This window comes from Bubalus kerabau, chromosome X, assembly GCF_029407905.1.
Source record: "Bubalus kerabau isolate K-KA32 ecotype Philippines breed swamp buffalo chromosome X, PCC_UOA_SB_1v2, whole genome shotgun sequence".
Classification (NCBI taxonomy): domain Eukaryota; kingdom Metazoa; phylum Chordata; class Mammalia; order Artiodactyla; family Bovidae; genus Bubalus; species Bubalus kerabau.
Window position 1 is genome coordinate 107,375,786 of NC_073647.1, and position 25,108 is coordinate 107,400,893.

The window sequence follows — 25,108 nt, forward strand, 5'->3', positions numbered from 1 at the left end:
GGGGGTTGAGTGCGCTGACAATGGGGCACACAGGCCAGGCTGGCTGTAACTCAGTCTGTGTGAGGGGGACCAGAAAAAGATGAGAGGAGAAAGGCAAGATCCTAAAGGGCCCATGCACGGGAGGCAGAGCTGTCTGAAACCTTCTCCTAAAGGCCAAGACAGCAGGAAACTGCTGGAGCCCCACAGAAAGCGTAGTCTGGCTGTACCGCATCAGGGGCCCAAGGGAACAAGAGCAGGAGGGCTTCGGTTAGGAGGCTACCATGAGAGGGAGCTTGACTCAAGCAGTGGTCCCAGGAGCTCTGCGGGTGGAAGCCCAGAGCTACACGCAGAGCATGTTAAACCATCTTCACGCCCACCTGCAGGAGGCAATGATAGTCCAAAGGCTCAGTAGCCAGATAGTTCTGGGCCCCATGCAGTTGTGTAACCTTGAGCAGGTCACCGTACCTCTCTGATCTCCCATTTCCCTGTCTGAAAAATGAGGCTAACACGAACACCCACCTGGCACAGACTCTGTGAATGAGATAAGAAGCAGCACCGAATGGTGGGTGAGAATGCTGTGGATGGACTCTGGAGTCCAGCCACCTGGACTCCTAGCTCCTTCTTAGTTCTGCCGTTTATGCACTGAGTGACCTTGGGGAAGTTATCCAACCTTTCTGGGCCTCAATTTCCTCATCTGTGAAGTGGACTTAATAACAGTATCTATCAATAATACATCAAGGGATTCATGTGGTGATTGAATGAATTAATATATGGAAAGCACTTGGAACAAACAGTGCTTGGCACTCAGTAAATACAGGTTAAAACAATGTTGGCTACTGTTACATAAAACCACACAGGGTGGTGCCTGGCACACAGAATTGAGCCTCACTCAGCACATGTGTGGCCTCTTCTGTGCTCCCAGAAAATTCAGAGGCCATGGGAGGCAGAGGTGAGACAGATGAAAGAACAGCAGAGAGCAAGCCTGGATTTGGTCTTCTTCCCCTTACCCAAACACCCAACACCAGGTGATACCCACTCTCTTCAAAGCTCCCCCTGCCCCAGGTCCTGGCCTCCACTCCTCACTGCCTGTGCTACTCATTTTGTCCTAAGCACCGGCACCATGATGGGTCAGGTATGGTCCCCTGTGTCTTTGGCCAGGGGAGGGGGTGGGGGGATCTCAAGAACAGAGAGTGTGGTGTTTGCTCAGCCTGGAGGCTCCTCCTGCTCTCTGCACACAGCCAAGAAATGTTTGTGGATGACAACAGCCCCATTCTCGCCGCAGATCTAGACAGAGAAGCAAGATTCCTCTAATTCTCATTCAATTCGACATTATCATTGCCTCCCACACAACTATAATGCTCCCAACATAGTGGCGGGGAGAGAAATGGTATTACCTCCTGAGAAGAAGGAGAGGACCCCTCCTGGAAAAAGTGCCCAAGACCCCAAAGGAGACAGACTTCCCTAGGGCCCCTTCCTGGGCTCCCTCCCTCCCCCCAGCATCCACAGCCCCTGCGGGGAGCGCGCTGTCAGTCCACTGCACGCAGGAGACGCCACAGCAGTGCCTAGACCAGCACTGCCCTGGCTGACAGGAACAGCAGGCTGGCCCTGCTGACTGCTGTTCCCTAGTGCAAGCCAGCTTGCTGGGTGGGCAGGGTGGGGGGGCAGAGGATGGAGAGTTACCACCAAACAGGCTTCAGCCCACCACTGCCTACGGCAAAGCCAGAGCTGGGCCCAGGCAAAAAGAGTGGGAAAGGCAGCTCTCCTCAGCGTGGAGGACTCAGCAGTGGCCCCCAGCACAGCTGTAAATCATTCCAGGCGCCAGGATGGCAAGGGGGCCCAGGCCATGATCGACAACAAAAACAGAGATCTTCTCTAATCATGACGGGTGAGGCGGGGGGGAAAGGGTGGCAATTCCAGGGGGACAGACCTGAGCGTAGTGGATATCAGCAGCTGCTAAACAAACATACAAACAAAAGCAAGCAAAGACTTCACATACAAAGGCCCAGAGGCCAGAAGGAGGTCGGGCCTTATCATGCGCTATGCTGCACTAGGAAGGCCACACCCAGAGCACAGCAGAAGGCAGACTGGCATCTGGGAACCTGTCCAGGAGAGACAGTGCGGGAGGGTGTGGGGATCCTGGGGGGATGACATGGTGGGGGTGGACATAACAGCTGCTATCAACTGCAGTAGAGGGCAAGTTCCCAGGCTTGGGAGTCTGTCTCATGGCTCTGTGACCTCTGGAGGGTTGCTTCACTTCTCTGAGCCCTCGGTTTCTTTGGCTGGAAAACGTGGGTTGTGGTGACAGATGCACAGGGTAGCTGGGAGGACTGAATATGCCCCTGGGCGAGGGGCCCTTCCATGCTGGGCCCAGGCCCCTCTCTCCTCTCGTTCTCCACCAGAGGGAGCCGGGGGACCAGGAGCGCCCCACTTGTACCAGCTCTACCTAGCCTCCCCCAGGGCTGCAGCCTCTGCTGCTCAACTCCCACCCTGCCTGCCCTGGCTTTCAGCAGCAGCCTCTCACCCACTCCTTACAAACCCAGAGGAGGCCTGGCAGGGGAGTCGCTTGCAGCAGCTGTGGCGACAACAATGGCTACTGCATCAACAGGCCCTCCTGACACCGGCGAGAGAGAGGGAGGGAGAGTGGAAGGGAGGGAGACAAGGCCTTCTGCCCTCCCCCATCAACTCCCCCTCTCATCACTCATTCCAGAGCCATCTCCCCCTGCTCGAATCCTCCAGAGACCTCAGGCTCTCTTGGCCTCTTCCAGTTTGTGACTTGGTCAGGTCCTGAGGCTCCAGAAAGCTCCAGTGGAAAAATAACAGGCCTTGGAGACAGGTGGACTCGGGTTATAGCCCTAGCTCTATTAAGAACTGGTAGTGTAACCTTGAGCAAGGTCCCTTCATTTTTTGGAGCCTCAGTTTCCCCATCTCTAAAATGGAGTTGCTAGTGCTCACTGCACAGGGTGTGTTGCGAGGACCAAAAGAGGTAATAATGGATGTGCAAATATTTATGGTTAGGAGAAATTTGAAGTGCAAATATTTATGGTTAGGAGAAATTTGAAGTACTATCTAAAATCCCCTTATTAACCCATTAGGAAATGTGAAGCAACAAACACAAATGTGTTTCACAAAATATGAAATCCAACGAACAGCCTGGAGGCTGCACAGAAGGAAGGACCGAGAGGCAAGCCTGCCCAGATGGCAGAAGCCCAGAGCTCAAGAGCAAACAGGCTTCCAAACCCACATCTGCAGGGTGGAGAATAGGAGGGGAACTAAATCCTAGAATTGGGGAAAGCCTTGGTCATTTCATAGGGATTTCCACCAGTTCAGGAATTATGTTTTCTCTAGCCCTTCCCTATCCCCTTGAGGCAGTCCACTGCCTCATCAGACCAGGTTGGAAAGTTCTTTCCTGATTTATCCCCAATTTTCCCATTGCTCCCGGTTCTGCTACCTGGAGCACACATAACGAGGCTGCTTCCTCTGTCACAGGCTTGACCACTCTGGAAGTCTTCTGCAGCCAGGCTCAAGGACCACAATGCCCATCTAGTCTCCCTTTGCCTTCACCCTGCCATGGTCCTCTCCTGAAAGGGTCTTGCTTGGTTGACCTGGCCCCTCCCTCCAGTGTGGGGCCCCAAGCTGTACACAGTCAGTCCTCCTGGAATGGGCTCCAAGCAGCCCCCCCACCCCTCCCCCAGGCAGAAGAGCCCATCTCCCTCTGGGGCAGCCCACACCAAACCTCAGCTGAGGGTGCACTGCAGTGAAGCCCAGCCGAGTCCTTGAGCTGCAGCTGCTGCTCCTGGGGCCCAGCCATCTCAACCCAGCACCCCAGCCTGCTGCCTCACCACGGGGGAGTTGCAGAGAGCTGTCTCCCGGCAGATTTCCTGAGGCAGAAGGCTTCCCCACCCCCAGCCCAGCCTCCAAGAGACACTCCGCTGGTTGTGGCACATGGTAGGACCAGCTGAGCCGTGAGAGGAGGAGGAAAGCTGTCCATTTGCTAGAGGACTTCAGACTTGGTCTGTAGTGGTGGCTGGATTAGTCACAGAACCATCAAATCTAAGCTGGAGGGGCCATTCAAGAGAATTCAAGGCAGATCCTTCCTTTTTTAAAGATATGGGGGAATTGATGCCCTAAGAGAGGAAGGGACTCAGTCAAGGTCACAAAGCCAGTCTGCAGCAGAGCTGGAAGGGGAACCTGGGTTTCCTAACTCCCGGTTCAGTATTCTTTCCAGTCCAGCAGAAGAGAAATCAGGGAGCCTTGAAGGCAGCCCTGTGAGCTTGCACACCCCTGGCTCCCTCAGCTTGACATTTATCCCAACCAGCTCACCATGGTATCTACATGGAGAAATGGACCCAGCCCATGCCCCACCAACCCAAGAGATGTTGCCAAGGTGTCCCAAATAAGCAGACACACGGACCCCAGCACAGACACTGGCAATGATCCAACAAGAGGGAAGATCTGTAGACTTCCCTTGCTGGTATGCTCTTTAATTGGGCGGTGTTTTTCTTGAGGGTGGAGAGGGGGTGGTCTTTGAGGAACTAGCCAAGGGCCGGGCCTCCATCTTTGCTCCCCCGGCCAGGATATGCTGCAGTTCCCCCTCAGAGGGACGTCTCAGCCTCCAGCTGCCATTCTGGTCCCCACTTGCCTCTCTGGAAAAGGATGGAGCTGAGGCTGCCAGAGGAGAAAAGATCAGGCCTGTGCTCAGGACCTGCAGAGGAGACCCGAATGGTGGGGGGAGTCGCGGCCGGGGGTGGGGGGGAGGGAGGGAGGGCTTTCGTTCCCCTGCGGCTCTGAGCTGACATCGTGACAGACAATAAATATCCCAACCCGCACATCCAAATAGAATAAATAAAGAAATGAAAAGCCATTCTCTGGCAAGGATACAGGGAGGGGGTGAAGAAGTGGATGGGGTGACGACTGCTCCAAGCTCTCACTGGCCACGGTTTTGAGAAAGAAGAGATGCCTGCACTCATCGGGCCAACCCACTCTGGGGAAGCTAGAGAAGGGGTATCGGCTGCCTGAGGGGGCGCTCGGCTTTTCCCGACAGGTTGGGACAGGAGAGGACACGGAATCAGGCACTGGCTTCTTACTTTACTAGCCGTTCAAGTTGAAGAGGGAACTAGCGGGGAAGAACCGGGGAAAACAAACACGCGTTCCTTACTTTCTCTGGAGGGTTGTGGCGGGGCTGGTGCTGGTACTGGTGCTGTGGCCGCCGCCGGCCCCGGGGCTGGAGCTCCTGGATGCGCCGCGGCTCAGCTGGCCCCGCTCCCGCGGTGGCCGGGGCCCCACGCCCACCGCCGCCGAATAGCCGGATTCCTTCTCGCGGCCCGGGTGCGCCGGCCCAGCCTCCCTCCCGCCACGCTCGCGACCCAGGGCTGGGTTCTCGTGGTGCAGGTGGCACTGGGCCACGTCGCGCTCGCGGGCAGAGTAAGCAGCAGTGTCCTGGAGTGGGTAGGAGGCGTCCCGCTCCTTGTCCCGATACACAGCCTCCCGGTTCTGGTAGGCGCCGTCCCGGTTCGGGTAGCCCACGTCCCGGGCCGCCTGGTGGAACTGGCTCTCCCGCAGCTCGCGGTGGTGGAACTGGGTCTCACGCAGGTTCTGGTACTGGCTCTCGCGGCTCGGGCTATCCCGCGCGCCGTGGGGGTCCCGGTGCAGCTCCCCGCGGTGCAGCTGGCTCTCCTCCCTCAGATCGCGGTTCTCCTGGGTGAGCTGGTCCAGCTGGCCCTCCAGCTCTTCGATGCGCCGCCGCTGGGTCTCCAGCAGCTGCTGCTGGCTCTCGATGATGTTGTTCAGCTCCAGCAGGTACTCCACCGCCCGGTTGGGGCTCTCGGATCCCGGGCCGCCGGGGGGACCCGACCCCGCCTCCATCCTGGCTGCCCAGGGGCAGGGGAAGGGGCAGGAAAGCCCGATCCCAGCTCGCTCACGGCGCCACCCTCCCCCGGGCCCAGCCGGGGGAGGGGGCCGGCGGGACGCGAGGGCGCGCACCGGGCTCGAGGGCCCGGGGGCCCGGGGGGGCCCGGGAGACAGCTCTGGGGCCGGCGGCACGGGGAGCAGGAGCTGAGGCTACCGCCGCCGCCGCCGCCGCCGCCGCCGCCACGGCTCCCGAGGACGCGGCCCGCGGCGCTCCGCCCGCTGCGGAGTCACTGCGCAGCGCGGCCGCGCGGGACCGCCCCGGCCGCCGGCCCGCCCCCCGCCCCTGCCCCCACCCCGCGCGCCGGGCCCGCCCCCGCGCGTCCCACCTGCAGCCGCAGCAGGCGCCCGAAGCTGGACCCGCCCCAAGGGCCCCACGGGCCAGCCCCATCACAAGCTGCTGGAGATCTCTCCATTTCACCGGTCCCAGGGTCCTCGCTTAATGCAGGCTAAAGAAGCCTTCCATCCCAGTCCGTTCCAATGTCCTCGGGTCCACAGGCCCAAAATCCTCATCTAAGACCTTCCAGGAACCTCCATCCCAGGCAGCCCCCAGGTCCAGGAATCCCTCAGACTCCCTATCCCCTGGGTCTGCCAATCCCAAGTGTCAGTGTTCCTATCCCATCCAACCCCTGGACTTCCTACCTCTGGAAACCTCTCTCTAGCCCATATCATGGGCAGTCCCCAGGATCTCCCACCTCAACAAGCCCTGGGACTACCCATCACAACCAGTCTTAGGCTCAAAGCTCCATTCATTCATTCAGCGCTCATTTTCTGCTCTCCTTTGGAAATGCTCATCTCCATTTACTCCATCACCTCCATCCAATGAAACTACCCATCCTGCAAGACAAACACCACCTCATTGAAGCCAGCCCTGATCTCCCCAGCCAGAAGCGCTCACTTCCTCCACACTTTTTTTTTTTTTTGTGGCACTTGTGGAACTCTGCTTTACAGCCCATTTGTTTTTGTTCTTGTTGCATGTCCTTTGCCAGACCAAGCTCCTTAAAGCCAGAAACATGTCTTCATTCATCTTTGTGAGCAGGCTGGGATAGAAGAGAAAGCTTGAGTTTTACAATCATACAGAACTGGATTTAAATTTCATCTCTCTGAACTTCTTTTTCCCTCTCAGTAACACCTACCTCACAGGGGGTGGTCTTGGGAAAAGCATGCAAAATCATTTGGCACAGAAAAGACAACGCAGCGAATGAAAGAAAATATTTGCAAATGATATATATGAATATGTAAAGAACTCTTACAGTTCAACAGCAAAAAGACAACCCATTTTTTTTAATGGGCAAAGGACTTGAATAGATACTTCTCCAAAGATATACAAATGACCATTAAGCACATGAAAAGATACTCAACATTATTAGCCATCAGGGGTATGCAGATAAAAACCACTGTGAGCTTTCCTTCCTAATGTAAAAGGAAACTTTCACAATGTCCAGAGCCCTTGATACCCTACAGATGAAGGAGGAGGATATCCTTAAATTCCTTGCAGCAGGAACCCACTTAGGTGGCACCAACCTTGACTTCCAAATGGAACTGTACATCTACAGAATGCAGTGATAACATCTACATCATAAATCTGAAGAGAACCTGAGAGAAGTTTCTGCTGGTGACTCATGCCATTGAAAACATAGCTGATGTCAGTGTCACATCCTCCAGGAATACTGGTCACCAAACTGGACTGAAGTTTGCTGCTGCCACTGGAGCCACTCCTATGGCTGGCTCCTTCACTCCTGGAATCTTGTTAATGAGATCCAGGCAGCCTTCCATGAGCCATAACTTCCAGTGTTCATTGATCCCATAGCTGGCCACCACCCTCTCACAGAGGCATCTTATGTTAATCTGCCCGCCATTGCTCTGCGTGACACAGATTCTCCTCTGCTCCAGATGGACACTGCCACCCCAGGCAACAACAAGGGAGCCCACTCCATAGGTCTGATGTGAATATTGTCCTGGGAAGTACAGTGCATGCGTGACACCATCTTCCATGAGCACTCACAGGACATCATGCCTGATCTCTGTTTCTACAGATACCCTGTAGAGATCGAAAAGAATAAATAGGTCACTGATGGAAAGGCTGTGACCAAGAAGGAATTTCAGACTGAATGGACCGCTCTAGTTCCTGAGTTTACTGCTACTCAACCTGAGATCACAGGCTGGTCTGAAAGCATGTTGGTGCTCTCTGCGCCTATTGAACAGTTCTCTGCCAAAGATCGGAGCATTCAACCCACCGCTGAAGACTGATCCCAATGCTCAAGCCAGTGAATGGGTAAGAATGACCACTGGGTAGTATTAAGCTGTTCTCCACAGGCTCTTGAACAGAAAACAGAAATGAAGCTGTTGAAAAATAAACATCAGTTTCTTAAAACACACATATACAGATACCACTTCACATCCACTATGATAACTAAAATAAAAAGGACAGACAGGGAGTAGTGTTGGTTGAGCATATGTAGAACGATTGGAACTCTCAGTCGTTACTGCTGGAAATGTAAAATGGTGTGGTTGCTTTGGAAAACCGTTTGAAAGTTTCTCAAATTGTTAAATATAGGATTACCATATGACCCAGGAATCCACGCCTAGGAATATACCCAAGGGAAATGAAAATATGTTTACGTGAAAACTTATACATGAATGTTCATAGCAGCATTATTCATAATAGCCCAAAAATGAAAACAATTAAATGTTCATCTGTTGATGAATGGGTAAACAAAATGTGGTATATCCACATGGAGGAATATTATTCAGCCATAAAAATGATTGGAGTTCCAAAATATATAAACAGCTCATCCAACTCTCTCTCTATATATAAAAAGAACAACCTGATTTTTAAAATGGGCAGAAGGCCTGAATAGACTTTTTCCCAAAGAAGATGTACAGTTGGTCAACAGGTCCATGAAAAGATGCTCAACATTACTAATCATCAGAGAAATGCAAATCAAAACCACAGTGAGATATCACCTCACATCTGCCAGCATGTCTATCATCAAAAGACCACAAATAACAAATGTTGGTGAGGATGTGAAGAAAAGGGAACCCTAGTACACTGTTGGTAGGAATGTAAATTGGTTCAGCCATTGTGGAAAGCAGTATGGCATTTCCTCACAAAAAACTAAAAATAGAACTGCCATATGAGCCACCAATTATACTCCTAGGTATATATTCAAAGAAAATGAAAACATTACTTCAAAAAGATATATGCATGCCAATATTAACAGAGGAATGGATAAAGAAGATGTGGTATATGTACAAGATGGAATACTGTGCATCCATAAAAAGAACGAAATTTTGCCATTTGAAACAATATGGATGGACTTGGATGGTATTATGCTAAATGAAATAAGTCAGACAGTGAAAGACAAATACTGTATGATATCATTTATATGTGGAATGTAAAAAATAAAATAAACTAATGAGTATGACCAAACAGAAACAGACTTACAATTATAGAAAACAAATTAGTGGTTACCAGTGGGGAGAGTGAAGGGGAGAGAGGCAATAGAGGGGTAGGGGGAACTATTGTCTATAAAATAAGTAAGCCCATAGTTAAAATGGATAACCAACAAGGACCTACTGTATAGCACAGGGAACTCTTCTGAATGTTATGTGGCAGTCTGAATGGCAGGGGAATTTGGGGAGAACAATTCTCCCCCATGGCTGAGTTGCTTTGCCAACCACCCTAAACTATCATAACATTGTTGATTGGCTATACTCCAATACAAAATTAAAAGTTTTTTAAAAATAATTAAGCTATAAGGATATATTGTACAGCACAGGGAATATAGCCAATTTTTACAATAACTATAAATTGAGTATAACCTTTAAAAATTGTGAGTCACTGTATTGTACACCTGAAACATATAATATTGTAAATCAACTATACCTCAATTTTTAAAGAAGGGATGAAGTACTAATACATGCTAAAACATGGATGAACCTTGAAAACATTATGCTAAATTATGCTAAAAGAGACACAAAAGTCCTCATATTGCATGATTCCATTTAGATAAAATTCCAGAATAGGCAAATCCATAGAGACAGAAAGTAGAGTAAGGGTTGTTAGGGGCGAGGGCATGGGTTGGGGGAAGAGGAGTGACTGCTATGGGGTTTTGGGGAGGGAGAATGAAAATTTTCTAAAATTAGATGGTGGTGATGGTTGCACAGCCCTGTTAATTCAAAACCACAGAACTGTACATTTTAAAAGGGGGAATCTTATGGTATATGAACTGTTTCTTGATAAAACTGCTTTTTAAAAACACTTTGCACAAAGTCTAGCATATAACAGCAGCTACAGTTAAAAAAAAAAAAAAAACACATCTATGGTGCTTACCACGTGGCAGGCCCTGTGCTAAGTACTCTACATGCACGAACTCAACCTGCATGGCAGTCCTGTGAGGTGGATGATGTTATTACCTCCATGTCATGGATGGGGAAAGCGAAACCCAGAGGTTGAATGACTCGCCCAGGGTCACACAGAAACACAGCCAGGAAGCTCAGATGTTTCTTTTTCACATCTCTGTATCTTTCCTTAATACCTTGTACAAAATAGGTGCTCCGTAAGAGTTAAATTAATATAGCTATCAAATACTTCTATTTCCAGCAAATATTTACAGAGTATTTATTATGTTCCAGGCAAACCTGTGTTCCCTTTCCTGTCCCTGCTTCTCTCATTCAGATTGTGAGGCAGCAGGCAGATGGGTACAAAGTTTCAGTCACAAAATATTTATCGTCTACTATGTGTCGAAGCAGTATTTTAGACACTGAGGATATAGCAATGAACCAAACAGACAACAGTTCCTAACCTCATGAGCTGACATTGTACTGGGGGAGATAGACAATAAAGAACTAAAATACATAGAACATGTCAGATGGTATACTGAGTTGAATAGTATCCCCCCAAACTTGATGTCCACCCTGTGAATGTGATCTTTTTTGGAAATTCGGATCTTTGCAGATGTACTTAAGGTAAAGTCATATTCTGTTGGCATGGGTCTTCATCTAATGGGTTAGGAAGATCCCCTGCAGAAGGGAAAGGCCACCTACTCCAGTATTCTGGCCTGGAGAATTCCATGGAATACAGCCCATGGGGTTGCAAAGAGTTGGACACGACTGAGCGACTTTCACTTTCACTCCATCTAATGACCGGTGTCCTTAAAAGAAGAGGGAAATTTGGACATTGATACACACACACAGAATACCATGTGAAGATGAAGGCAGAGCTTGGAGTCTCCATGGTAGGGAACACAAAGGATTGCTGGCAACCACCAGAAGCTAGAAGAGGCATGGAAGAATTCTTTCCTCCAGCCTTCATAGAGAGCATGGCCCTGCTCTCTATGAAGAAGTCCCATTTCAGACTTCTAGCCCCCAGAACTGAGAGAAAATAAATGTTGGCTGTTTCAAGCCACCTGGTTTGTGGTACTGTTACGGCAGCCCTAGGAAATGACCCCAGATGGTGTTCTGGAGAAAGGCAAAGCAAGGAAGGATGATGTAGAGCTCTGGGTGAATTAAACATAGCCTGCACCCTAAGGGTGCTCCCAGTCTAGTCAGAGAACTACGATCAATCCTATGTTCCGAAAAGGAGTAACAAAATGGAATGTGCAAAGCACAAGAGTGGAGTCACCAGGACTAGGATGTTGAGAGGTCTTCATGTATTTGAGCTGGGCTGAGGATTTCAACAGGTGGAAGTTGTAGAGCTGAGAAACCCCTGTTGGAGTCCCGTGCCATGGAAGGAAAGGAACAGAGTCAGGAAAACTGTGTTTAGGGAACCATGCATAATTTGATTGAAGAGAGAAATAGAAGCACAAGTGTGTGTGCGTGCACATGTGTTGTAAGAGACAGGAGGAGATAAGAAGACATGGCTTGTTTCCACTTGGAGAAGATTCCAAAGCCAAACAAGAGCATTTGGAATCTGTTATAGGCAATGAAAAGTCATGGAAAGTTTTTTGAGCAGGAGAGTAACAGGCTGGGAGGGAAGGGGTTCCACATGGATGTTATGTGTATCAAATATTACACACTACAAAGGGTTTTTTAAAACTAATTTATTTGTTTTTGGCTCTTTCTTACTGTGTACAGGCTTTCTCTAGTTGCAGTGTGCAGGCTTCTCATTGTGGTGGCTTCTCTCGTTGTGGAGCACAGGCTTGAGTGTGCATGGGCCTCAGAAGTTGTAGTTCAAGGGCTCCAGAGCGCAGACTCAGTAGCTGCGACACACGGGCTTAGTTGCTCTGTGGCATATGGGATCTTCTGGGACCAGGGATTTAACCCGTGTTTCCTGCATTGCAAGGCAGATTCTTAACCACTGGACCACCAGGAAAGCCCAAAAAGATTTTTTTTAATTGGCTCATTGTTGTCGTTCAGCAGAGACTGTGGCACTACCTTCTTTTGCTGCCTGCTGCCTCCAGAGTCATTTCCCAGAAGCCTCGATCCCTGGTGTGATTGCTCCAGTTCTCCTTACCCCAGCGCCAGCTTTGCCAAGGAATGCAGAGCTAAAGCAGGAAAGAACCCTGAAAACCACATCTCACCACTGCCAGTACCCAGTCAACAAGAACTCATCATCATGATGAGAGCCATGAAATATTTTCCTCAGATTCGAAGGTGGCATCTGTTCAAATTGGTTTTTCCTATTGGGTTCTCATAGCTCTACCACGAGCAGATCTTCTACACTGTTAGCTGCCAGACACGAGATGGAAAAAAGAATTTTTTTTTTAAATTATCAGTCTTTTCCCTCAGTTTTATAGTCCAGAATGTTCAAGCTGAAGCTTAGAGATTAACTCATTTTTCAGATGAGAACACTGAGGACCAGAGAGAAATGATTTGCATATAATTGCTGTGTGATCACTAGGTTGTAACTCCTTGCTTGGGCTATTTCCTGAGGTCTGCTATTCCAAAGAGTCTTGAGATTGAAGACTGTAAAGAGCAGGACAGTGGGAAAGTGATGATCTGTGAGGCACAGAGAAGAAAGAAAAAGGAACAGAAAAGGAAGACTCATCCCTGTGGAGATCCCTAAAGAGATAGCAGTGCTTAAAACTGAGACAGCATTTTGCTAATTAATTAATTATCCTTCCGGCCCCTTTTCCACTAGTGGGGGAAGGGTCCAAGATGTATGTGAAGTACCTGTCAGTCTTGAACAGTCTCACAGAAAGCAATCCTAATAGACTAGTCTGGGTTTTGTTTTAGGAAAAATTTTCTCTCTGAAGATGATTTGTAAGCATGATTCTGTCAGAACATAAAACCACATAACCCAATGTGTTTCCAATTTTGTCCTAGCTTCCATAAAACTTCGAGCCAAATTCAGAGTCCAATTATAATCCAGTTCATTTTAGGTACCTGGCAACATCTATTCAGGCTTCCTTTACATGGTCTCTGGTCTGTTTTCTTCCCCATTTTTATCCCTAATTGTCTTTCTTTCATGTTGTAACTGATGAGTCGCCTAATATCCTCTTTAAAGTAGGCGGAATATAAATCTTACATAAACTAATCTGTGTTTACAGATTCTAAGGAGATTTGAACCAATGAAGGAGAGCACGATTATGAAGATGTGATTCCTGGCTTTGAATACCCAATAGGCTGTCAGGGGGCAATGTAGTGGAATTATTCTGCTTAGCCCCAAAGGACACAGCCAGAAGCAATGGGTGAAAATTACAGGGAGACAGATTTCCAGAGGGAAGTGGTGTCTCATAGGTGAAGCCTAGCGGAAAGAGTGAGTTAACCATCAATGGAAGTCTTCAAATAGTGGCCAGACGGCTTCACTTGAAGGGTCTATTGCATAGGAAATGTAAACATTGGATGGAAGTCTTGGATACGATGTTGTTAAAGGTTCTTTGTAAGCCCTAATATATGCAAACACAGTTCTAGATGTAGACAAGAAGACTGGGGAGGGGCAGGTGGGGAGAGGAGACGGGAAAGAATGAAACAAAGGTTCATGGAATTCTGAAACATTTTCCCCAAAAGCAGTGAACCCTAACTGCTCCTGAGACCCTTGTAAAAGGGAAAACGGTCCAAAACTAGAGTTCAAGTCTGCACTTCCCCAGTCCTATTCTTTGTGAAGCCTAGAAGGCAGGAGAAATGGAAGCAACCACTCCACTGTTCCCACTGCCACCTAACTGGCCAGTATTCAAGGAAGAGCGGGTCAAGACTCTTAAAGCTAGAAGGGGCCTGAGGGATTTTGTAACCCCAACCTTTCATTTTAGAACCAAAGAGAACGAGGCCCAGAGAGTAGAAGGAGCCTGTGTATCTGTCAGCCACTTCACCAGACCCTATGCTGCTGAAGGCCAGAGACTTGTTTTGTTTACCTTTCCCCAAGCCCAGTCTGACCCCAGGTCCTTGCACATGATGTGTGCATGGTAAGCAGTTGGAAAATCGAATTGCCCAGGAGGGCTGGAATCAGAAGTTAGGTCTTTTGACCTCCAACCTATGATAATTTCCAAGACCAAATTTCATTCAGTTAAATTCCCCGGACATTTTATTTGGCATCTCTGTATGCCAGGCTTGGAGCTATAGCAAAAATGAACAAGAAGCAGGCTGTGCCTTCAAGAAGCAAACAGCTCCTCCTGGGAGCTGGGCTCTTCCCCTCTCAGGCCCTGCACACCTGCTGTTCCTTTGCCATAGAAAGCTGTTTTCTGTTGCCTTTGCCTACTTACTGCCTATTCATTCTTCAGATCTCAGTTCAAATGTCAGTTCATCAGCAGCTTCTTCTCTCACTCCCAGATGAGGCAGAACCCTCTGGTACATGCTTTTGGTGAGTCCTTCTCCTTCCTTGAACTTAGCAAGTGTATAATTACATATTGATTTGTGTGATTCTTTGTTTGCTTCCCTCCCACCTCCCTCTCTAGACTGTTAGCTCTACAAGGGCAGATATTCCGTTTGTTTTGCGCCAACCCCCCCCCCCCCACTGTACCACAAATCTGGCAAAAAGCCTTGGATGTGGTAGGTAAACAATAAGCAATTTATGTTTGTTGAATGCATGAATCAACCATCTAATGGGATATATAGATAGATAAATTATAACTACAATTCGATATGATGACAGAAATAAGGTAATATGGAAATCAATTCTTTGGGAAAGAGAAAGCCAGCTCCTGTATCAATGCAGCTGCCTTGTAGAATGTCTCTCTCACTCAGTAGCTTCAGTCATGTCTGACTCTTTGTGATCCTATGGACTGTAGCCCACCAGTCTCCTCTGTCCATGGGGATTCTCCAGACAAGAATACTGGAGTGGGTTGCCATACCCTCCTCTAGGGGATCTTCCCGACCCAGGGGTGGGATCAAACCCAGGTCTCTTTACCTCTCCTGCATTGGCTGGCAGGTTCTTTACCACTAGCGCCACCTGGGAGGCCCCTGTAGAATGTATATACTGCCAGAAAGTCAAAGCATGAGAGCAGGAAATCCGTGTGAAACTGCCTGTTGCATTCAGACAAACCAAAACTATGTGTCAGCATCCCTGTATGTCCCCAGTCCCCTAAGAAAAGGGCGGTTCTGCCATAGTGGGGCAGAATAGGCAAGTGAGTCCCGATCAGGGTTTGGGCACAGTTGGCAAAATCAGACCGTGTAGGGCTGGCAAGGCCAAAAGGAAGCTCCAGGAATTCAAGGTCCACAGATTTTTCTGTTCCTCAGGGTTCTCTTCTAGAGAAGGACTGAGAGGATTGGTCGGTCCTGGAATGACGGACACTTCCTTACGTTTTGGGCCGAGGCATAAGAGAGTTTTGCCCTCTAGTGGTAATAATAATGATAACGATAGTGATAATAACAAGTAGGGGATGTGTGCCTTGCTAGGGTGACCAACTATCCCAGTTTGCTCAAGATAGTTTGTTTGAGCGCTGAAATTCTGCTTCCGAGGGAACCTCTCAGTCCCAGGCAAAATGGTACAGTTGGTCCCCTTGATGGTGTTCAACACACTCTGGATACGCATGATCTCATTAGATGGCTCATAAGCCCCATGGCCAGGAATCAGGATTCAGCTCCACAAATCTGCAGAGCTTTTAGAGATTCAGCCTGTTTTCCCAATGAGAAAAGATGGCCCAAGAGAAGGGAAGTAACTTCCTTTTTCAACATCACGTTACAAAATGGCAGAACGAGGATCAGCATCTAGGTGTCCAGACCCACAGCTTCGTGCTGTGTGCCTCTGCCTGGCATGCCCTTACCTACTTTGTCAATTTGTCTCTGCTCTACATCCTCCAGGAAGACTTCTGTAAATTACTCACCCCTTAATTCTTTCAGAAAGCTTCCCCCTCTGAAAGCCTGAAATACTCATTTGGCACTTAGCATGTGCTATAAGTACTGTTTTGGTTTTTTTTTTTTTTAATCCTTTACATGTATAGCTAGAAAAAAAGGAAAGTTCCTTAGCCCCTCACCCCCAACCCCAGGCCATACTGGAGAGGAAAGCAACCTCTGGGTGAAATAGTCTCAGGGTGCCCATAGTTTGTTCAGGGACCCGAGGAAAGGGCATTTGGCATTGCAGAGCAAAGAAAGAATCAGAGAAAGCCTTTTGCAATCACCAGGTGGGATGGATTTGAGAGCAAAGAGTTGAACAGAGGTGAGAATATATCCCTCTGCAGCATTGGGGGAAAGGAAAGCGAGTGAAGCCTTCCTTGCCCCAGTGATACCATCAGGGAATGGGTTCTAGTTTTCTTGCTACCAGAATTGCAGTGTCCTTCTCTGCTTCCCTGGTTCCTGACAAGGACCCCCCAAATCAGCTCTTGCCTCTCCCCTCCACTGAGACAAATTTGCAAACTCCCACATCTCTGTGGAAACGGCAGAGAGCAGGAGAGAAGAAAAAAGGAGAAAAATCCACCCACATGCCAACAAACTGGAAAAAAAAAATAACCCAGGCCTTGTCTCACTCAGCTGTTGGCTTGCTGCTCCCTCCTACTGTGGCGGCTGCTCCTGCCTCCTGGACAGGGGCCTAGCTCTGTGCAGTCTCCCTTCCCACCCTGCGTTGGCTTTCAATCCCCCTCCCTCCAACTCAGCAATGGGGAGGGAAGGTCCTGGAGCCCAGGGTAGGAAAGCTGGAAGGAAGGACTGACAGAGCCACCAAATGCTTGGAGACAGCTACAAACTCAGTTCCCATCACTATTCCCCCAAACCATGCAGGAGACCCTCTTCTCACCCCAGGGACAAAGTCAAGGAGTTCTCCCCTACCAGGCAACCTCTCCCTCAGATACCCCTGCCCCTTGAAACCTCTGCTGCCTCTCTCTACCATTTCATGTCTAAACTCTGTTTTCAGTCTAACTCCCTCTACTCCAATCTTTTCATGCCCTATCCTTTCTTCACCTTCTGCCCCAGTTCTGGAAACCACATATTTTTTAAAAAAAATGGAATGTGTTTCTAGGAAAGGAGGGCTCTGGTCATCACTATTAGGAACTACCGAGGAAAACAGAGATGTTTAGCCTGCAGGAGAAATTATCTGGGCTCAAAGAATTATGGGAAGATGGAACCACAAGGAGCTTTTTGGATTACCTCGTCCAACCCTTCATTTTCTAGTTAAGGTGACTGAGGCCCAGAGATGAAAGAAGACCTGGACTGTCATGGAGAAGGGACAGCTTTGGTCTGTGGGCCTCCAGAAAACTGAAGGAGAACCAGTGGGTGAAAGATAGAAAATAGATTTAAATGACAGTTTTGTTTCTTCTTTCCAAATCCCTATTCCTGTTATTTCACTTCCTTCCCTTATGGTGCAGGATCTCCAAATCAACGCTGAACAAAAGGAGTGATAATGGGCATCTCTGTCTTGTTACTTATCTTAAAGGGAAAATTTTCAGTGTTCAACCATTATATACATTCCCTGTGGGATTTTGGAGGATGTTTTTCATCAGTTTAAGGAAGTTCCCTCTTATTCCTAACATGCTTAGAACATTTTTTTGTCACTAACAGGTGTTAAGTTTTATCAAAGTCTCAGCATCTTTCATAATGATTGTAAGTTATTTTTTCTCTTCTAATCTGTTTATATGGTCAAGAATGCAGTGCTAAGCTCAAGTGAAAGATGAAATTTCTAACACAAAAAACCATCCAAAGAGGCACTGGCTGCCTTATGGATCAAAGCAGTCAGCTCCAAGGGACTGGGAATGTTCAAACAGAAGTGCAGCCATTCAATAAATATTTAGGTGCCTACTCTGCTCTAGGTGCTGACAATTCAGTGATGAAGAGGGTCCCTGCTCTCCCGGTGGTCACGTTTTAGAGAAAGGATGACAGATATAAACAACCAACAAATATAGGAACAGGATCATTTCAGAAAGTGAAAGTGTTTTGAAAATATTGTACAAAGGTAATGTGACTGGGTAGATGTGGGGAACAAGATTAAATAGTCAGTGAAGGTCTCTGGACAGATTTGGGATATATTTTTACCTGAACAGCACTATCAATCAACTTGACCACATTGTCACTTATAGATTAGTCAGGGAAAGTCTCTCCTAGGAGGGAGAGTTGAGGTGAGATTGAATGACAAGAAAGTGATCATTTCAGGAAGATCCAGAGACATAGCTTCCCAAGCAAGGTGAAACACAAGGGTGAAAGCCGTAGAGTGGGAATGATCTTGGGGTATTTAAGGGATTACCAGTCAGAAAAAGTCTGATTGGTACTAAATGAAGTAGGAGAGAAATTCTGTAGCAAGCCTGGGTAGGACCATGCCAGCCATACAAAGGTGTTTATTCCAGGTACAATGACAAGCCACTAGAGGGTTTTGAGCTGGGATTGACATGTCTATGATCATTCTGTCTGATATATGGGAAATGGATTATAGTAGGAGCAAAACTGAAAACAGGTAGACCAGTTAGGAGGCTAGTGATGAGGCCAGTCAGAAGGTCTAAGCAGGAGACCAAAATAGCTTAGACTAGGAGAGTGATGATGAAGAAAGATAAGTGTAAAGATTTTGGATCTATTTTTATCTATTTTAAAAAATTTTTAAATAATTTTATTTTTAACTAAGTTTTCTGGATTTTTTTAAATGTAAAATTCAGGTTTCTTTCTTTTTTTTTTTAATCTGTGATCCATTCTTTTTTTAAATTAATTTACAGCAGTATCAATCAACTTGATCTCATTGGCACTTACAAAGAACTCCTTCTGACAACAGCAGAGTATACATTTTCTCAGTTTGCAACAAATGCTTATCAAGGTAGACCATATTCTGGGCCATAAAACACATCTTAACAAATTTAAAAGAACAGAAATCATACAAAATATGTTCTCAGACTACAATGGAATTAAACTAGAAACCAGCAACAGAAAAATTTCCAGGAAATCCCCAAATGTTTATAAATTAAACAAAATACTTCTAAATAACACATGTGTCAAAGAAGAAGTCTCAAGAGAAAATTTTAAATATTTTGAGTTAAATGAAAAATACAATTTATGAAAATTTGGAGGATTGTGGAAAATCCTAAACAATCTACAAAAAAAAAAACTTTTCTGGAAATAATAAGAGTATATATATATATATAAAAAAGAGTACATATAGCAAGGCTACAGAATACAAGGTTGATACACAAACATCAGTTGCTTTCCTATATGCCAGTAGTAAAAATTAGAATTTGAAATTTTAAGAAAACAGTACTATTTACAATAGCTGCAAAACAATGAATTAAGTATAAATATAAAAAAATATGTACAGTATCTGAATGTGGAAAATTACAAAACATTAATGAAAGAAATCAAAGAATATCTAAATAAATGGAGAGATAGTCCATGTTCATGAATTGTTGTTGTTTAGGCTCTAAATCATGTCTGACTCTTTTGCGACCCCATAGACTGTAGACCACTAGGCTTCTCTGTCCATGGGATTCTCCAGGCAAGAATACTGAAGTGGGTTGCTATTTCCTTTTCCAGAGGATCTTCCTGACCTAGGGATCAAATCCACATCTGCTGCATAGCAGGCGGATGCTTTATCACTAAGCCACCTGGGAAGCCCATGAATAGAAAGTCTCAATATTGTTAAAATATCCCAAATTGATCTATAGATTCAATATAGATTCAGTCAAAACCTGCTAAACTATTTTGTAGATATAGACAAAGTGATTCAAAAGTTCATATGGAAAAGAAATGATCTAGTCCACCAAAACAACATTGAAGAAGAAAATTGGAGGATACTACCCAATTTCAAGATAGCTACAGTACCAGAAGCTATAGTACATAAAATAGTGGAATGGAATAAATTTTAAGGTAGAGCTAAAAACCTTGTTGATGGATGTATGGGGTGAAGAACAGAAAGAATCAAGAAGGATGAAAAGGGAGGAAGATTGGGTTAGATACCTTTTTAAATTTCTTCCAAACTTTGTTTTGATAAAAAGTTGTAAGATCTATGATTTCTTGACCTGACTCACATATTTCTTCTAATTCATTACAGTTATACTTGGGGCTGGGATTTCCCTAGTTATTGACTCCATACCTCCAAGCTCAGGCCCATTCCCTCCCCTTTTCTCTTCTGTGGAGGGTGTCCTGGGGACTCTGCAAGTAAGAGCCAATGAGCAAGGTGAATGCTGCCTCTACTCTTGATTTTAAGAGGCTTCAAGCTCCAAGGTCAAAGTCTGATTACCCTATAATTAATGTGTTAATAAAGCATGAGGGAGAAGCTGAGGAAGAAAAACAGGAAGAGAAGGAGAATGAGGAAAAGAGAAAAGGAGAAATTGAAGAAGGAGAGATGGGATAGGAAGGAAAATGAAAGAATAAATGATCTGTTGGCACAAAGAGGGGAGAGGAGCAGGCCATGGTGGCACACAGTAGCCTCCTGAGGCAGAATACATCTAGCCCTGCTAGCCTCAGTCCATGGCCTCAGCAATAGCCCTTCCTTATTTGTGGCCCTAAGAGAAAGTTGTTGTTTAGTCGCTCAGTTGTGTCTGACTCTTTGCGACCCCATGGACTGCAGCAAAGGACCAGGCTTGCCTGTCCTTCACTATCTCCCGGAGTTTTCTCAAACTCACGTCCACTGAGTTGGTAATGCTATCTAACCATCTCATCCTCTGCTGCCCCCTTCTCCTTTTGCTTTCAATCTTTTCCAGCATCAGGGTCTTTTCCAATGAGTTGGCTCTTCGCATCAGGTGGTCAAAGTATTGGAGCTTCAGCTTCAGCATCAGTCCTTCTAATGAATAATTAGGGTTGATTTCCTTTAGGATTGACTGGTTTGATCTCTTTGCTGTCTTGCAGAGAGACTGTTATATGGAGAAATGGGTCTTTGTAGTAACTACATCTGGTCAGAGTGGGTGGGATCGGGGGAGCAGGGAGGAGGGGATGAAAATATCAATAAATAGATGGAGTTATATCAATGGTGTTATACTTTATTTTGAGTCACAGACCTGTCTGAGAATATAATGAAAGCTATGGCTTATACATTCTCCCCAGAGAAATGCTAATACACACAATCATACCAAATTTTGCCTTCAATTCAGCATAAGCATTCATGGATTCTCTGAAACCTTCCAGGATCCATGAACCCCTGATAGAATCTGAACAAGAGAATATTTACGAGGTAAAAATCAGCATGCTTAGTGAATGAATGGATTTCATGTGGTAGTTAACAGAGTGAGTCAGAGAAGAAGCCTGGATTTATGACTGAAGTGGCTGGCTGGATGATGGAGGAATTCACTGACACAGAGTAAAGAGTAGAACCAGGAGAGTGTAGTGTCAGAGAAACCAAGGGTAAATCATCTTCCAAAATAGAAGGAATGGTTAACATGCCAAATATTACACAAAACAAAGCCTGGAAACCAACCACTAGATTTAGCAATAAGATCACTGGTAGCCTTGCAGAGAACATGGAGTGGTGGGGGTGGATGGCAAATTACAATGGGTTAAGAAGGAAGAAGTGGAGGCCAAAATGTAATGGGTTAAGAGGTGATCAAAGGAAAAAAGATAAAGGAAAACAGTGAACAGGGAGTATGGACAGGAGTACAAATAATGTTCTCAAACTGTTCACCCCTGACAGAGACAGAGATACACTGACTAGGCTCTGAGGCACTTGTTATCCTTTTTTTGTGTGTGGTGAGAACATTTTAAGTTTTACTCTCTTAACCAATTTCAATTATATAATACAGTGTTATCAACTCTAGTCATCATGTTGCTGCTGCTAAGTCGCTTCAGTCGTGTCCGACTCTGTGCGACCCCATAGACAGCAGCCCACCAGGCTCCCCCGTCCCTGGGATTCTCCAGGCAAGAACACTGGAGTGGGTTGCCATTTCCTTCTCCAATGCATGAAAGTGAAAAGTGAAAGTGAAGTCGCTCAGTCATGTCCGACTCCTAGCAACCCCATGGACTGCAGCCTACCAGGCTCCTCCGTCCATGGGATTTGCCAGGCAAGAGTACTGGAGTGGGGTGCCATTGCCTTCTCCAGTCATCATGCTAGATTCTCACAAATCTCATTAGATTCTCAGACCTTATGCATCATATACCTGAAAGTCTACCCTTTTATCAACCTCTCCCCATTCCCCCCACCAACTCCCAGCCTTTGGCAACCACTTTTCGACTGTCTGTTTCTATGAGTTTAACTCTCTCTTTTTTCCTAAAGATTCCACATGTAAGGAATACCATACAATATTTCTCTTTTTCTGTTTGGCTTATATCACTTAACATAATGCCCTCAAGTTTCATACATGTTGTAGCAAATGGTAGGATTTCCTTCTTTTTGTGGCTGAATAATATTCCATTGTGTGTGTGTGTGTATTACATTTTTTTCTTTCATTGATGGACACTTAGGTTGCTTCCATATCCTGGCTTTTATGAATAATGTTGGGTGAACATGGGAGTGCTGATGTCTTTTGAGATCCTGTTTTCATTTCGTTTGGATATATATATAGAAATGGAATTGTTGGATCATAGTGTAGTTCTAGTTTTAATTTTTTGAGGAACCTACATACTGTTTTCCATAGTGGCTGCACCAATTTACATTCCCAGCAACAGAGCACAAGGTTTCGTTTTTCTCCATATCTTTGCTGCCGTTTGTTATCGCTTGTCTTTTTTTTATTATTATTATAGCCATTCTAACAACTATGAAGTTATATCTGTAGTTTTGATATGCATTTCCTGATGATTAGTGATGCTGAGCACCTTTCATGTACCTGTTAACCAGTTGACAATTTGTATGTCTTCTTTGGGAAAATGTCTATTCAGTTCCTCTGCCTGTTTTATAATCGTATTGTTTGAAATGGAAACCCACTCCAGTACTCTTGCCTGGAGAATCCCATGGATGGAGGAACCTGCTGGCTACAGTCCATGGTGTCGCAAAGAGTTGGACACGACTGAGTGACTTCACTTTCACTTTGGGTTTTTTCACTATTGAGTTGCATGAGTTCTTTATGTATTTTAAATATTAACTCTTATTAGACATATTATTTGCAAATATTTTACCCATTCTGTAGGCTGCCTTTTCACTCCTTTGCTGTGCAGAAGTTTTTAGTTCACTTGCTTGTTTTTGTTTTTGTTGCCTTTGCTTTTGGTATCAAATCCAAAAAATCATTGCCAAGACCAATGTCAAGGACCTTATACCTTATGTTTTCTTCTAGGAGTTACATGGTTTTGGGTCTAACATTCAAGTCGTTAATTCATTTTTAGTTTATTCTTGTGTTTGTTGTAAGATAAGGGTCCAGTTTCATTCTTTGCATATGTCTGCCCTATTTGGTCAGCACCATTTATTGAATAAACTATCCTTCCCCCATTGTGTATTCTTGACTCCTTTGTCACAAATAAATTGACCAATATATGCATGGGTTTATTTCTGGGCTCCCTATTCTTTTCCATTGATCAACATGTCTGCTTTCATGCCAATAACATATTGTTTTTCTTCCAGTTTGAGATATAATTGACATACAGCATTGTATAAGCTTAAGGTGTACAACCTGATGACTTGACATACAAATATTGTGAAATGATTATCACAAAACGTTTAGTTAACATCCATCACTTCATATAGTTACAAAATTTTTTCTTCCTTGTAATGAGCACTTTTAAGGTCTAATAACATGCTGTTTTGATTACTATAGCTTTGTAATATAGTTTGCAATTAGGAACTGTGATGTTTCTAGCTTTGTCCTTTCTCAAGATTGCTTTGGCTATTTGGGGGTCTTTTGTGGTTTCAACAATTTTAGTATTGTTTGTTTCTGTGAAAAAAATTTATTGGAATTTTGATAAGGACTGCTTTGAATCTGTACATTGCTTTAGACAGTATGACCATTTTAATATTAATTTTTCCAATCTATGAACATGAAGGATATTTCCATTTTTTGTGTGTCTTCTAGTTCTTTCATCAATGTCTTAGAGTTTTTAAGGTGCCGATCTTTCACTTCCTTGGTTAAATTTATTCCTATGTATTTTATTATTTTTGATGCAATTGTAAATGGATTGTTTTCTTAATTTCTCTTTCTTTTAAATAAACTATTTATTTGTGCTGGGTCTTAGTTGTGACATGTGGGATCTAGTTCCCTGACCAGGGCTTGAACCTGGGTCCTCTGCATTGGGAGCACATAGTCTTAACCACTGGACCATCATGGAAGTCCCTAATTTCTCTTTCTGATAGTTCATTGCTAGTATGTAGAAATGCAACTGATTTTTTTGTACATTTATTTTTTTTTTTGTATATTGATTTTGTATACTGAGACTTTACTGAATTTGTTGGTTAGTTTTTTTTGTGGAGTGTTCAGGGTTTTCTATATATAATATTATGTCATCTGCAAATAGAGAAAGTTTTAATTCTTCCATTCCAATATGGATGCCTTTTATTTCTTTCTCTTGTCTAATTGCTCTGGCTACAACTTCTAGTACTATGTGGAACAAAAGTAGTGAAAGTGGGCATGCTTGTCTCATTCTTCATCCTAGAGGATAAGCTTTCAGCTTTTCACCATTGAGTATAATGTTATCTGTACATTGCTTTAGACAGTATGGCCATGTGTGTTAGTTACTCAGTCATGTCTGATTCTTTGCAACCCCATGGACTGTAGCCCTCGGGGCTCAGATGTCTATGGAATTCTCCATGAATACTGGAGTGGGTTGCCATCCCTTTCTCCAGGGGATCTTTGTGACCCAGGGGTCGAAACTGGGTCTGTTGCATTGCAGGCAGATTCTTTACCATCTGAGACACCAGGGAAGCTTGCCATATATGACCTTTATTATGCTGCAGTACATTCTCTCACTATACCAAGTTTGTTGAAAGTTTTTGTTTATGAATGGATGTTGAATTTTGTCAAAGGTTTTTTCTGCATCTATTAGGATAATCATATAATTTATATCCTTCATTTTGTTAATGCAGTGTATC

At 45.5% G+C, this 25,108-nt stretch overlaps 1 protein-coding gene, 1 non-coding gene and 1 pseudogene across 2 annotated transcripts in view; 1 reads left to right on the forward strand and 2 right to left on the reverse strand.

The window, feature by feature from the left end:
• Positions 1 to 6,077, reverse strand: part of IQSEC2 (IQ motif and Sec7 domain ArfGEF 2) — a 78,600-nt gene extending 72,523 nt beyond the window's left edge. The window contains exon 1 of the mRNA XM_055563917.1: positions 5,135 to 6,077. Coding sequence (XP_055419892.1) covers positions 5,135 to 5,841 — 707 coding nt within the window. The 5' untranslated portion in view covers positions 5,842 to 6,077. The remainder of the gene's footprint in view (positions 1 to 5,134) is intronic.
• Positions 6,078 to 7,320: 1,243 nt separating this feature from the next.
• Positions 7,321 to 8,179, forward strand: LOC129640135 (40S ribosomal protein SA-like; annotated as a pseudogene).
• Positions 8,180 to 24,275: 16,096 nt separating this feature from the next.
• On the reverse strand, positions 24,276 to 24,348 carry TRNAG-CCC (transfer RNA glycine (anticodon CCC)). Its single transcript has one exon. It is a non-coding gene; the product is annotated as a tRNA-Gly (tRNA).
• Positions 24,349 to 25,108: the final 760 nt, after the last annotated feature.